The sequence below is a fragment of the Cetorhinus maximus genome, chromosome 15, assembly GCF_964194155.1.
Source record: "Cetorhinus maximus chromosome 15, sCetMax3.hap1.1, whole genome shotgun sequence".
Taxonomy (NCBI): domain Eukaryota; kingdom Metazoa; phylum Chordata; class Chondrichthyes; order Lamniformes; family Cetorhinidae; genus Cetorhinus; species Cetorhinus maximus.
In genome coordinates, this window is record NC_135893.1 from 75,093,644 (window position 1) to 75,109,330 (window position 15,687).

At 42.3% G+C, this 15,687-nt stretch overlaps 1 protein-coding gene across 1 annotated transcript in view; it reads left to right on the top strand.

The window, feature by feature from the left end:
* tbl3 (transducin beta like 3) overlaps positions 1-15,687 on the top strand; it is a 64,940-nt gene that overhangs the window by 6,323 nt on the left and 42,930 nt on the right. The window contains exons 4-9 of the mRNA XM_078558662.1: positions 2,746-2,793; positions 5,198-5,339; positions 5,493-5,577; positions 5,821-5,991; positions 6,538-6,613; positions 8,046-8,142. Of these exons, the coding sequence (XP_078414788.1) occupies positions 2,746-2,793; positions 5,198-5,339; positions 5,493-5,577; positions 5,821-5,991; positions 6,538-6,613; positions 8,046-8,142 (619 nt within the window). The remainder of the gene's footprint in view (positions 1-2,745; positions 2,794-5,197; positions 5,340-5,492; positions 5,578-5,820; positions 5,992-6,537; positions 6,614-8,045; positions 8,143-15,687) is intronic.

The following is a 15,687-nucleotide window of genomic DNA, read 5'->3' on the forward strand; positions in this document are numbered from 1 at the left end:
AGCGAGTTCCACATTCTCACTACTCTTTGGGTAAAGAAGTTCCTCCTGAATTCCCTTTTGGATTTCTTTATAACTATCTTATATTGATGACCTGTGCTTGTGCTCTTCCCCACAAGTGGAAACATTCCCTCTCAATCCATTCTATCAAAACCATTCAGAATTTTAAAGACCTCGATTAGGTCACTGCAACATTTGTTTTTCAAGAGAAAAGAGACCTAGTCTGTTCACCCTTATCTGACGCCCATATCCAGACATTTCTGGAATCATCCTTGAAAATTGCCTCTGCACCCTCCTCAGTGCTTCTAAATTCTTTTTTACAATATGGTCACCAGAACTGCACACAATACTCTTAAGTTTGGTCTAACCAAGGTTTGATGCTGGTTTGGCATAACTTCCCTACTTTTCAATTCTATCCCTCTAGAAATAAAGCCTAGTGCTTGGTTTGCTTTTCTACATAGCCTTGTTAACATGTGGCAGAACTTGTAGTGATTGAAGTATTTGTACTCTGAGATCCCTTTGTTCCTCTACCCCGCCTAATCTTGCATCTTACAATAAGTGACCTCCCTATTCTCCCTACCAAAATGTACCAATTCATATTTACCAGTGCTGAACTTCATTTGCGTCATTGTGCATGTTTATTCCTGTCCTATAATTTGTTACAGTTACCTCAATATTGAAAATTTCCACAATTTGTTATTATCCGCAAATTTAGAAATTCCTCTGACTGAGATTGGCAATTTTGGGAGGGTTTTGTGCTGTGTGCCCAAACATGGTAGCAGCTAGATTGAGGCAAACCTTTTTCACATTCGAGTTCTTCAACAACTTGAATTTATGTAGTGCCTTTTTAATGTAGAAAAAAGTTCCACGGCATTTTCCAGATGCATAGTCAGACAAATATTTCAGATTGAACCCTTCAGTGAACCAAAAAGATATCATCCCATCAGATTGGACTGATCACTACCTGTGTGATTACTGACAATGAGTCATAGAGTTATATAGCACAGAAGCAGGCCCTTCAGCCCATCGTGTCCATGCCAGCCATCAAGCACCTATCTATTCTAATCCCATTTTCCAGCACTTGGACTGTAGCCCTGTATGCTATGGCATTTCAAGTTCTCAATTAAATACTTCTTAAATGTTGTGAGGGTTCCTGCCTCTACCACCCCCTCAGGCAGTGTGTTCCAGATTCCAACCACCCTCTGGGTGAAAAAACTTTTTCCTCAAATCCCCTCTAAACCTCCTGCCCCTTACCTTAAATCTATACCCCCTGGTTATTGACACTTCTACTAAGGGAAAACGTTTCTTCCTAACTACCCCTATTTATGCCCCTCATAATTTTGTAGACCTCTATCAGGACCCCCCTCAGCCTTCTCTGCTCTAAGGAAAACAACCCTAGTCTCTCTTCATAGCTGAAACACTGCAGCCCAGGCAACATCCTGGTGAACCTCCACTGTACCCTCTCCATTGCAATCACATCCTTCCTATAGTGTGGCGATTAGAACTGCACACAGTACTCCAGCTGTGGCCTAACTAGAGTTTTATACAGCTCCAACATAATCTTCCTGCTCTTATATTCTGTGCCTTGGCTGATAAAGGCAAGTATCCTAAATGCCTTCTTAACCACCTTATCTACCTGTGCTGCTGCCTTCAGAGATCTATGGACATGTATACCAAGGTCCCTCTGATCCTCTGTACTTCCTAGGGACCTACCATTCATTGTGTATTCCCTTGCCGTGTTAGCCCTCCCAAAAGCATCACCTCTCACTTCTCAGGATTAAATTCCATTTGCCACGGTTCTGCCCATCTTACCAGCCTATCTATATCATCCTGTAATCTAAGGCTGTCCTCCTCACTATTTACACCACCAATTTTCATGTCATCTGCGAACTTACTGATCATACCTCCTATATTCACGTCTAAATTATTAATGTACACTACAAACAGCAAGAGTCCCAGCACTGATCCCTGTAGTACACCACTCGTCACAGGTTTCCAATCACAAAAACAGCCTTTGACCATCACCCTCTGCCTCCTGCCACTAAGCTAATTTTGGATTTAAATTGCCAAATTGCCCTGGTTCCCAAGGGCTCTTACCACCTTGACCATTCTCCCAGGCTCCCATGCAGGACCTTGCCAAAAGCCTTACTAAAGTCCATGTAGACTGTATCAACTGCACTACCCTCATCTACACAATTAGTCATCTCCTCAAAAAATTCAATCAAATTTGTTAGACATGATCTCCCTGGATAAAGCCATGTTGACTATCCCTGATTAATGCCTGCCTCTCCAAGTGGCCTCTGATGTGGCTAAAAGGCAAATGCTGGAATTTCCATTGAGGCTGTCCTGATAACCAGCTGTAACTTAAGTGGACACCTTCCCAAAATGATGTAACCGACCAATACCTACAGCAGGAGATCAGGCGAACGCTGCAGAAATTTTACCTCTGAATATCTTACTATTATTGATATGCTGCCTGTCCGTTGCTGAATTAATTAGGATTGTTTCTATTAGAGGGTAACAGATGGTGAAATATTGCACAAAGTTTCATAGAGTCACTTATTGTTCCTTAATCAAAGTGGCACTTCAAGGCTTATACAAAACTTTGTAGTTGTGGTCCAAAAAAATGTTTTCCAGTTGTTGCTTTTATTCATATTTTGTATTGTGTATATAGGGTAACTACACAAGCTGGTTTCATGAATGCAGTTTGGTTTGAATTGATTAAAATTTCCCTGTTCTGCCTTGCAGGAGGATCAAGAAGATATTACCTGCTTCAGTGTCAGCCCTGATGATGAGGTACTTACTGGAAAGAAAGTGTTTTTGCTCTTTGTAACCATAATTTAGTAAAAGATATATGATTATGTAGTGCAGCCTGACATTGTTAAATCTGATTAGTTCATATGCGACATTAGCATAGGCATTTCTCCAGAGGCAGATAAAAGCTTCCCTACAAAATGAAAGATTTGTGACAACTGATTGTGTCTTATCTAATGGATGGTTGTAGAGCAGACTTATTAGGAGACCCGCCTGTAGGAATGATAAGGGCTCTTTAAAAGAGGGAATAAAATGCTTGAAATTGTAACTGAGTAATTTCCCTTCAGTGAGCATATTAATTAACCCATCATTTACCGAGATGAGAAAAACTGCGAGTGACTCAGCATCATCATCAGCTGATGAATATATTGTGAACTTTTGAATTCGCGCACTGCCAATTGGACTTGCTCTGCTCAGTGAGACTATTGTGGAGCATCTTTGGCAGGATTCTGGTTTGGGTCTGTAGCCCACCCTCATGGTTAAAAGATTGCTGCAATCTCAGCTCAAATCTTAATTTAGTGCACAGCTATTCCTATCTGAACATTCTCATCTGTTTTTTTCACCCCAGCAGTTTTATTTGTGGGATGTAACCTGAAGGAGCAAAATGTACCACTTCCTCGTTACTGACATTGAATTCTCTCTGGCAGCCTTACATCTCGTGAGACAATGGTTTGCACCTTGGTGGGCAATTCCATGTTAAACATCGTCTGGTGTGGCTCAGGAGCCCGCTCTGGCATGGCAGTCTCTTGTTGCATTTGCAGCAAAGGAAGGCAGTGGGCTGAGAAGGTACAGGATTCGCTGGTCTCTGTTTTCTTTGGGTCCCCTTCTCAGCCAGCTGAGCTTTCCATTCAGCCTCGCCTCTTCCAGTGCCTGTTCAGACAGCTTCCAGAAGTCATGGCCTTCGGCGACTGTCACCCAGTTGTCTGTGCCAGTGTCCATCACCTTCATATCTCACTTGCAGGTGCCCTTGTAGTGGAGGAATGGACGTCCAGGATGTCGTGACCTGGGGGCCAGTTCACCCTCCAGAAGATCTTTGGAATACGGCTGTCATCCATCCGATGTACATGGCCAAGCCAATGCAGACATTGTTGACATGGCAATGAGTGTATGCTGATGTAATTAGCACGCTCCAGGACATCTGAGTTGGTGACCTTGTCCTGCCAAGAGATGCTGATGATACACCTGAGACAGTGAAGGTGGAAGCTGTTCATCCTTTTCTCCATCCCAGCTTATGTTGTCAGGTCTCACCACTGTAGAGGAGTGTACTGAGGTTGCAAGTTTGGTGGACGCGCAGTTTGATATTCTCAGTCAGGTTGCTGCTTCACACTCTTACTCAGCTTGGACATAACAGCTGCAGCTTTTGGGATGTGTGTGTTGATTTCAGCATCAAGTGACAGATTACTTGTGATTGTGGAGCCCAGATATGTGAAGCTATCAGCCACCTCCAGCATCACATTGCCAATGCATCCTGGACCATGACATTTGCCTTCCTGATGCTGATGGTCAAACCAAACCTTTTACGGGCGTGAGAGAGTCTATCCGTTTGTCGCTGAAGGTGCTCCTCAGTATGGCATGCTAATGTGGCACCATCAGCATTGAGCAACTCTGAGGACTTGGCACACTTTTGTCTTGACTCTCAGGCAGGCAATGCTGAACACCTTTCATTTCATCTACAGAGGGTGGAATTGAATTCTATTTTGGACTTTTTAGCGTACTCCTCCAGATCAAGACCTCTTTGCAGCTTCTGTTGGTCCTTGGAATTATTTACTCTGCTTCCAATTTTTGGATTGTCTGCATTTGGATACCATCCTTTTGCTCCAGTGCTTCCCAAACTTTTTCCCACTGTGACCCCATTTTAACACTTGACAGTCGGCATGACCCCAGATTGAGTGGTAGTGCCCGTTTTTCATGGAGCCTCGGAGCTGATCCCAGGACTGTCCTACCAGAGCCTCCACTCCACAGTCACCGTTGTTGCCACTGAGGAGGGGGAGCTTGTGATCCCAATTGCTCAACCCGCGACCCCAATGGGGGTCACAACCCATGGTTTGGGAATCCTTGCTCTAGTCCTATATCCAAATCAGTGTTGTGCGCAGTAAACAGAAGTGATCCCAGAAACCCTCCCAGAACAGAAGACATTGCCTTTAGCTCCTGTAGTCTTTTCTCCCTCCAAATTATCTTTTAATCCTAAACTGCTAATTTTCCCCCTCATCCTATATCTCTAAATCTACTCCAACAGTATAGTACCTTGTCAAAGGTTTTCTGAAAGTCCATATACCCAAATCTCCTGCATTACCCCCACTTAACCATACCTGTCACCTCCTGAAAGAATCTATCAGATTTGTCACACATGATGCTTAATATTACATGTCCATGTGTTGCTTGGCAGATACTGGTGACAAGTAGTCGTGCTTTACTCCTGAAACAATGGGACTGGAAGGAGAAAATGTGTACTCGTACGTGGAAAGCTATTCACACTAGTCCTGTGGCCAGCATGGCTTTTGACTCTACCTCAACTTTATTGGCTACAGGTATATCCCTATATCCTTTTATCTATTCTATGTTGCGACGTGCAAAAGTGACCTTGTAGATTGCACTGTAGATCAACCTGGTACATTTGGCTGGAAATGTTACTCTGATGAAAGGCAGTGAAACTATCATGGTTTGTTTGTCTACTTTTTCAGGAGGATGTGATAGCACAATCAAGATTTGGGATGTTATCAAGCAGTATTGCACACACAATCTGAAGGGTTCCTCTGGAGTTGTTCAGTAAGAAAAATTAACTATGTGACTAAATATTAGAATTGTTGTATGTTGGTGCATTGTAATGTCTGCTAAGCACAGATTAAGAAAAAAATATAAAACTGTTTGTATGTAAGTTTCAAAAGGCAAAGAAGTACCTATCCCAATCTCTGCCTGGTGAGATGGTAGTACATTTGCCGTAAACTTAAATAGGATTACACTGATTCTACTTTCTTTGTCTTTTGGCACCCCCTCACTTTCTCTTTGCAGCCTGGTTGAATTTCATCCGGACATATCACGGCTTCAGCTATTTTCCTCTTCGATGGACTATAAAGTTCGGCTTTGGAACCTGAACACCAGTAAATGTATTATGGTGCTGGATGCTCACTACAGTGCTGTGACTTCACTGGCATTCACTTCAGATGGAAATACACTTGTCAGGTACTGTGAAATTTACACACACTTTTGTTGTAATATATAGCCTGGTGTGAGTAATCTTGTGTTTTTGTTGAACAAATAGGCATATATAGTGTCTTATCCAGAAGTAAGAAATGGATACCAATCATTATCTTCAGCTTTGTGAGCAATTCTAAGTTGGGTTTTTTTTTGCAAAATAAATTTACTCATTTATTTTTCTTGTTTGTATGAGTCCTTTTGGTATAAAAATTGTACATTTGTTCCAAAGCTTCTTTCCCTCTGATGTTTTCACTCTCCCCCAGCCCTGTCCTTGCTCAAGTACTTTGCAGCAGGTTTCATGATAATTTTTATTCTCTGTTGCTTCAGGACACTATGGCCAATGTAGTTATGATGCTAGACTACAAAGAAATTAAAGTTAGTTTTAACAACCGAATGATCTATATGAAAGGAAAACCAGTGCAGTTTTTAATGTGAATTCGAAAATAGAAAGACCTTTTAAGAGACGTTCTGCAAAATATGTAAGATTGAACTTATTGTTTCTAGTATAATAAAACTATTCGTTTTATTCAGCTCTGGGCGTGATAAAATATGTACTGTATGGGACTTGAAAACCTACAAGTCACAGAGAACAGTTCCAGTGTATGAGGTGAGCTGATATGATTTCTAATGAAACTATTTTTAAACTTGGAAAAGTTTTAAAATAAAAAAAATCCTTCCTTTATGAATTGTGTACTCTTAGCTGGGCATATTTTTTTTCCCCACATGCACTTGGATGATTATTTGGCCTCAGGGTAGTAACAGGCACCTAAGGGTGGAGTGCTAATGAGACATGTCCTAATTGTTGATGACCTTAATTTGAATTGGCACAGAGGTGCTAAATCACACACCTGCAGGTTTGGCACTCAAATGCTGATTAGGCACAATTTTCATGAAGGTGTGGAGTACTCTGTCTGACACACAGCGACACATTACAAGATGGCTCAGGGGCGAGGGAGAGGGTGCACAGGTTCCCAGACGTGGCATAGGCATACAGGAGATGTCCAGAGGAGGAGGGATGTCCCAGACCCACAGTGGGGGGACGACGTCACTTCACACTCCTGGCTTTCTGCCCTGCAGCAGCTGGCGCTGTTCCATTTGGCCTTGTGTCCTCCTCCCATTCCTCATTCAGACCAAGGTACCCTAGGAAGATGCCCATGACTCCTATAAGGCGTACAGTAGGTGGAGTTGCACAGTACTCTTTTTAGGTGAAGGCCCCAGAATTTCCAGAATAAATGTTGATAGAACATTTGTGGAACCTGGAAAGTGCCCCAGTAAGTATCCCAGTGTGTTTTAGAGGTTTTCTTTAGTCTCACAGTAGCTATGAACATGAAATGGTGACTATCCTTTTAAGTAGCACCTGAAATCCACATTAACACAAAATATTGCAAAATACTCCACATTAACACCTTTTTTTACTCCCAAACAGCTGGAGAGGAGATCATGTTAAGGACAAATACTAGCCACCAAAATGTTTGCAGTTTCTTTAATGAACGCTGCTTTTAATGAGTGCTAGAAGGTATTTAATTGACACAATCAGCTTCTGGGCAGCTGTTCCTAGTGCATGCTTCAACTCCTTTCCCAAGATGTATCATGCGCTGAATACTGGCTAAATTGAAATTTCAGCTCAAGACCCTGTCTTGGTCATCTTAAAGGATCTTTAGTGCCTGAATGTGCTGCCAAAAATCACTCCTAACTCTTCAAGTAGGGAGATGGGTGCAGTACAGTTGTCCTTTGGTTACACCCAATGCTATTGCTTGGTTTGCCCACTGGGTGGCTTCCTTGTGTAGTTTGTAAGGCTGTTTGTCTCATCCAAAATGTATATATTTCTCCTTTTATTTAAATGAAGTGGATTTGATATTAATCCTGTAGAACAAATATGTAATCCATTCTTCACTCTTAGAAAACCATTTCTGTACAAAGTTTCCTTAGACAGTAATTGTTGTGCAAATCACTTTCTCAGTAACTTCTCAAAGAACAGGTTGCTAATCCTTTCACTGATTTTCTAATTTCTTTGCAAATCTTCTCTTGAGTCACGATAGACTGTGGAAGCAGTAATGTTACTACCAGAGAATGAAGATTTCACTGCCTTGGGGGTGACGAGCAAAGAACTTCATTTTATCACAGCAGGCAGCAAAGGTAGGTAACAGGTGTCTTGGATGGTGAGCAAACCAGTCAGCCAGAATGTTTTGTAGTAGCGATCCCATGATAAAAAGGAAAGATGGGAACTGACTGCAATTCACTCAGCACCCTTGTCTCAGTTAGTGTAATGACACAAATGGATTAATCAAAAAGCCTGCTATTCTCTAAAATTTATTTTGTAAATATTTTTCTGTTTTAAAAGTTGCCATAGTGCCCAGATGTTTTAGAATTTTCAATTTGTGATAACCAAATCAAATTATACCAAATTAAGTTACTGACGATTCAAGGCAGTTCCAGAAATTACCTGCTTATTGTATTTGTTGCACCTTATATTTGATGTTTGATAATAAACACCCTAGAACAAGGGCTGGCAACCTTTCAGAAGTGGCATGCTAAGTCTTCATTTATTCACTCTAATTTAAGGTTTTGCGTGCCAGTAATACATTTTAATGTTTATTAGGTCTCTATATATTATTGAACTATTTTTGTTTGTGAAGTAAATGAGGTTTTTAAAATGATTAAGAAGCTTCATTTTAAAAATAAACTAAAATGCAGATCCTACCACTTTCACAACACAAAGCACAGACAGCGCGATCCTTCTCTTGACTAAATCCAAACTCATCAGTCCAGAAAGGCGGAAATGAACGGACACCTAACTTTGCTTTCTTAGGAGCTGACATTTTGTCAAATGCATCCCTCAATTTACAGTGAAACAAATCACAACGGAGGGCACGCACAGCGTCAAACACAGTGCGCTGCTCTGCATTACGTGACACTAATGTAAGCAGTAAATTGGGACTTAAAAATATCCCAGTAATGAATCAAAGCATTTACTATTTAAATTCTGTACATCTTTTATCAATGTAACACAACCTTCCCGGGATAAACAAGTGACCAAATATTTTTTTATTTAGAACTTTTTGTGCCATTGATTGGACTAGCAGTGCAAGTGCCACTCAAATCATCCCGCATGCATGCCATAGTTGCCGACCCCTACCCTAGGCTACACTACAAACTATATTGTTTATAATGTGAATCACAACAGTTTAGTGCAAGGTAATGTTGAGTTGATAGCAGATTGCAGTTTCAACCTTTCAGCAATTTTTTTGCCTGAAATCTATCTATAATATATTTTTTAAAACTTTATTGGTCTGCACTTCCTGTATCAAAAGTTTTACTACTTGTTATCTCACTTTTTGGTCTCCCCTTTTCCCATAATTTCCTGTATACAGATTGATAAGGGAAATGATCTTTGTAAACTGGTGAACCCTGTATTCACCCAGTGGTGGAGCTGTAGAGCATCAGCTTTGCTTTTTGCCATTTTCTCTGGTTGTATTGTGGAGAAATTCCTGTTCCGAGCGAGTTTATTTCCCTAATTCCCAAATTTTCATATGTTTTGTTGTTCAATTATAACACAAAATCAAAGTACCATATTGAATATAAGGATGGAATATATGTCCTAAGATTAGGGGCTGAATTACATGTGTGTGACCTGGTCCAATTATCCCATCTCCACTAACCCCATTTCCCCTAAAAACGGCACATGGTCATCTCTCCCTCTGTGCAGCATTACAAGAGATCTTGGGCAAGATGTTGCCAAAGCAGTGGAAGTTCTATCATCACTCTCGGGCGGGAGATGGGACTTACCCGTGATATTGGCACGAGGTGGTAGCTAAGAGTCAACAGGCAGGAAGGTGGCCAATTAAATATGGGGCTGTCCATACTGCTGGCCCAGGCAGAAACTTACCAAGGCTCCTTAGGCAGCACCTTCCAAACCCACGGCCACAGCCATCTAGAAGGTCAAGGGCAGCAGATAGATGGGAACACCACCACCTGGAAGTTCCCCTCCAAGCCGCTCACCATCCTGACTTGGAAATATATCGTCGTTCCTTCACTGTCACTGGGTCAAAATCCTGGAACTCCCTCCCTAACAGCACTGTGGGCGTACCTACACCACATGGACTGCAGCGGTTCAAGAAGGCAGCTCACCACCACCTTCTGAAGGGCAGTTAGGGATGGGCAATAAATGCCGCCAGCAACGCCCACATCCTATAAATTAAATGTTTAAAAATCAGCTCTGGAGCCCCGGCAGCTCCACTGAGAGGTGGCAGTGACTGAGGTTGCAGCGAGAACACCATGGACCTCCATTTTGGAATGGCCTGGAAGGATGAACACTTAATCAATTTTTATGTGGGCCAAGCAGGCAGAGGTGAAACCCCTCCAGTAGCGTTGGGGCTGCGGAACGTCATTTTGTGCGAGCGGTCCCACCACTGTAGCATGGCACCTCTGGCTTTGATGGCCCCCACGTAGCCACAGGGGAAGCCGCCTCCATGTAGCTGGCATTCTCCCCATGCTGCGGGAAGGGCTGTTCCACCACTGACAAAATGCCAGCGGCCCAGGAAAATCTCTTAAAGACCCTCTGAAGAAGGGGTCATACCGACTCGAAACGTTAACTCTGTGTCTCTCTCTCTCTCCACAGATGCTGCTAGGCCTGCTGAGTTTTTCCAACATTTTCTGTTTTTTGTTTCAGATTTCCAGCAACTGCAGTATTTTGCTTTCATCTTAAACTTATTAATTAGTTCATTTAATCATTTAAACTGGCTGCCCACCCTCAGTTCGGCGGGCAGCCAAGACATTGCTGTTCCCATTGCTGGAAAGCTTCCTCCAGAATGCGACTGTGTTGGGGAGCCATCTTTGCACAACTCCCTGGCATTTTACCAGTCCCACCCCTCCCTCCATCCTGCATCTGCTCCTGCCACCTGGAGCCAGGAAAATTCCGTTCTCTGTGTCCATTCACATACTTTTTGGTTGTTTTGCTGAGCCTGAGTCCATTACCACTGTGTTTTTGGGTCTCACCGCCCACCCCGTTCTAAATCCCTCCACTTCCTCTGTGTCATTGGAATGCTTGTCCACCATCTAAAGCTTGGATGAGCTGCAATTTCTTCCAGTTGAGCAATGGGAAGACCAAATCTATTGTCTTCTGTATCATCAAAAACTGTGTATCCTCACCAGTGATTCCATCCATATCCTTGGTCACTCACTCAGGCAGAATCCGATTTTTTGCAACTTCAGCATCTCCGATTCAACCCTGTGCTGGTAAAGGCTGCTTACTTTCCACTTCCATAACATCACCCACCTGCATCCTTAATTTGGCTCGTGTGCTGCTACCATAAAACCGTAAGACATAGGAACACAAGTAGGCCATTCGGCCCATCGAGTCTGCTCTGCCATTCAATGAGTTTATGGCCGATCTGAGAATCCTCAACTCCACTTTCCTGCCTTTTCCCCCTTGATTCCCTTACTGATTAAAAATCTGTCTATCTCAGCCTTGAATACGCTTAACGACCCAGCCCCTGCAGCCCTCTGCGGTAAAGAATTCCACAGATTCACTACCCTTTGAGAGAAGGAATTCCTCCTCATCTCTGCCTTAAATGGGCGACTCCTTACTCTGAGTTTATGCCCTTTGGTCCTAGACTCTCCCACAAGGGGAAACAACTTCTCATCATCTACTCTGTCAAGCCCCCTAAGAATGTTTTATGTTTCAATAAAGTCACCTCTCATTCATTCTTCTAAATCCCAATGAGTACAGGCCCAACCTACTCAACCTCTCCTCATAAGAAAATCCCTCCATACCTGGGATCAACCTAGTGAACCTTCTCTGGACTGCTTCCAATGCCATTATATCTTTCCTTAGATAGGGGGACAAAAACTGTTCACAGTATTCTAGGTGTGGTCTAATTAGTGCCTTGTATAGTCTCAGCAAGACTTCCCTATTTTTATACTCCATTCCCTTTGAAATAAAGGCCAACGTTCCATTTGCCTTCCCTGTTACCTGCTGAACTTGCATGTTAGCTCTTTGGGATTCATGCACGAGGACTCCCAAATCCCTCTGTGCTGTAGCTTTCTGCAGTCTTTCTCCATTTAAATAATATTCAGCTCCTCTATTCTTCCTGCCAAAGTGCATAACTTCACATTTTCCCACATTATATTCCATTTGCCAAGTTTTTGCCCATGTACTTAACCTGTCTGTATCCCTCTGCAGACTGTGTCATCCTCACCACTTTTTTTCCCACCTATTTTTGTGTCATCAGCAAACTTGGTGATAGCACATTCACTTCCCTCATCTAAGTCATTAATATATATTGTAAATGATTGTGGCCCCAGCACTGATTGCTGTGGCACTCCACTAGTTACAGTTTGCCATCCTGAAAATGCCCCCCTTATCCCAACTCTCTGTCTTCTATTAGTCAGCCAATCCTTTATCCATACTAATATACTACCCCCCAACACCATGGGCTCTTATTAAGTAGCCTTAAGTGTGGTACCTTATCAAACACCTTTTGGAAATCCAAATATATTACATCGACTGGTTCCCCTTTATCTATTCTGCTTGGTGGTACCTCAAAGAATTCTAATAAATTTGTCAGGCATGATTTCCCCTTCATGAAGCCATGCTATCTCTGCTTGATTATATTATGTATTTCTAAATGCTCTGCTGTCACACATCCATTATAGTAGACTCTAACTTTTTCCCAATGATAGATGTTAAGCTAACTGGCCTATCGTTACCTGTTTTTTGTCTCCCTCCCTTTTTGAATAAGGATGTTACAGTGGTTGTTCTCCAATCTTCTGGGACTTTTCCAGAATCTAAAGATTCTTGGAAAATTACTACCAGTGCATCCACTATTTGTATAGCTACTTTCTTTAATATCCTAGGATGAAACCCATCAGATCCAGGGGACTTTTCAGCCTTTAGCCCTATCAGTTTCCCTAGTACTTTTTCTCTAGTGATAGTTATTGTATTTATTTCATCCACCCTTCTTGCCTCTTGATTATTTGGTATTTTTGGAATGCTATTAGTGTCTTCTACTATGAAGATTGATGCAATGTGTTTATTCAACTCCGCTGCCATTTCTTGGCTCCCCATTATTATCTCCCCAGTCTTGTTGTCTAAGAGGCCTATGTTCACTTTGTCCTCTCTCTTCCCTTTTATATATTTAAAGAAGCTCTTACTGTCCGTTTTTATATTACTTGCTAGTTTACCCTCAAAAGTTTATTTTCTCCCTCTTTATTTATTTTTTTGCTCATCTTTTGTTGGTTTTCAAAATTTTCTCAATAATTTGGGTTACCATTAATCTTTGCCACATTGTATGTTTTTTCTTTCAATTTGATACTATCCTTAACGTCCTTGGTTAACCATGGTTGGTTTATCCCCTTCCTAGAATCCTTCTTTCTTACTGGGATATATCTTTGTTGTGAGTCATGAACTATTTTCATAAACGTCTGCCATTGTTCATCAACGATCTTTTCTGCTAAAGTCCTTTCCCACTCCATTCCAGCCAACTCTGCCCTCATTCCTTTGTAGTTACCCTTATTTAAGCTTAGCACAGTTGTTTCCGACCCAAGTTTCTCGCACTCAAATGGAATGCTAAATTCTGCCATGTTATGGTCACTGTTTCCTAGGGATCTTTTACTCTGAGATCGTTTATTAAACCTGCCTCATTACACATTGCCAGATCCAAAATAGCCTGATCCCTGGTTGGATCCATAACATATTGTTCTAGGAAACTGTCCCAAATATAATCTGAATTCTTGCTTGTGGCTACTTCTGCCAGTTTGATTTTCCCAATCTACATGAAGATTAAAGTCACCCATGATTACATGCCCTCATTATCTTCTGATTTATTCTTTGTCCTACAGTATAGCTACTGTTAGGAGGCCTATAGACTACTCCCACCATTGTCAACTTCCCCTTGTTATTTCTTAATTCCACTCATGTGGATTCTACATCTTCCGATCCAAGGTCATTTCTTGCTATCTTTCCTATTCCATCGCATACTAACAAAGCTACCCCACCACTCTTTCCTTCCTGCCTGTCCTCTCAAAAAGTCACATAGCCCTGAATATTTAGTTCCCAGCTCTGACCTCCTTGTAACCACGTCTCCATAATGGCTATAAGATCATATCCATTAACCTCAATTTGTGCTGTTAATTCATTTATTTTGTTTCAAATACTATGTGCATTTAAGTAAAGAGTCATTAATTTTGCCTTTTTACCATTTCCCCCCCCTTTTGATCCTATTTGCTGCTTTTTTTAAAATGTTTGTACACTCTGTCCCTTCCTGTCACACTCTGGATATCATTACCTAAATAGCTGCCCTGCAAAGCTGCCATATCCTTTTGCTTTGTAAGCATATGTATCCCCTCTCCAGAACCCTCCTCCCTCTATTTAGTTGAAAGCTCTCTCTACAGCCCTAGGTATTCGATTTGTCAGGGCACTGGTCCCAGTGCGGTTCAAGTGAAGCCCGTCCCACCAGAACAGCTCCCTTCTACCCCATTACTGGTGCCAGTGCCCCATGAACTGAAACCCATTCCTCCCACACCAATCTTTGAGCCACGCATTTAACTCCTTGACTTTATTTACCCTATGCCAGTTTGCCCATGGCTCAGGTAGTAATCCTGAGATTATAACCTTGGAGGTTCTGCTTTTTAATTTAGCTCCTAACTATTCAAATTCTTTCAGCAGAACCCCCTTTCTAGTCCTATCAATGTTGTTGGTAGCAACATGGGCGACGACAGCTGGATCCCTCCTCTCCAATTCCCAAGTTCCTCTCCAGCCCTGAGGAGATGTCCTTAACCTTAGCACCGGGCAGGAAACACAGCCTTCAGGACTCAGAGCTGCAGAGAACAGTATCTATTGCCTTAATTATACTGCCCCTACCACTACTAAGTTCCAATTTCCTCCCCCACTTGAATGGCTCCCTGTACCACGGTGCTGTGGTCAGTTCAGTCATCCCCCCTACAGTCCCCGTTTTCGTCCACACAGCTTGCAAGAACGTCATAACTGTTGGACAGTTGCAGGGGCTGAGGCTCCTTGAACGCTACCCCCTGGGCCCCCATATCTGCCTCACCTGCAGTCACACCCTCCTGTCCCTGATCACAGACCAAATTTGAATGACCTAATCTGAGGGGTGTTAACACCTCCTGGAGCAAAGTGTCCAGGTAACTTTCCTCCTTCCTGATGTGGCGTGATGTCTGCAGCTCAGACTCCAGCTCCTCAACTCAGATCCGAAGTTCCTCGAGCTGTAAACATTTACTATAGATGTGTTTGCTCCGGATCACCTTCGTGTCCAGCCTCTCCCACATGCTGCAGCAGCAGCAATACATCACCTGTCCTGCCATCGCTATTGTATTTTATTTAATTTAGTAATTAATTGCTCTAGTGTCCCTGCTCTTTACTCTTGAAGAATCCCTTGTTCTTTATACTTTATTGTAATATTTTTACACCAACATCGATCCTATACTTAACGAGCTATTTTTAAGAAAAAAAGGCTAGAGATCTAAACACAAACTGAAGACCTTACTTCTCCTTTAAAGACTAGAGATACTCACCAATCCTACTCAGCAATCAGCTGCTCTCCGTGCTCTTTAATGGTCTCTTCCCCTCTCTCTCTGCGCTCTTTAATGGCCTCTTGCTCTTCTCGCACTCTCTCTCTGTTAAAAGTCCGGCTGCTCATTTCACTGTCTCACTGTTAAAGGCCA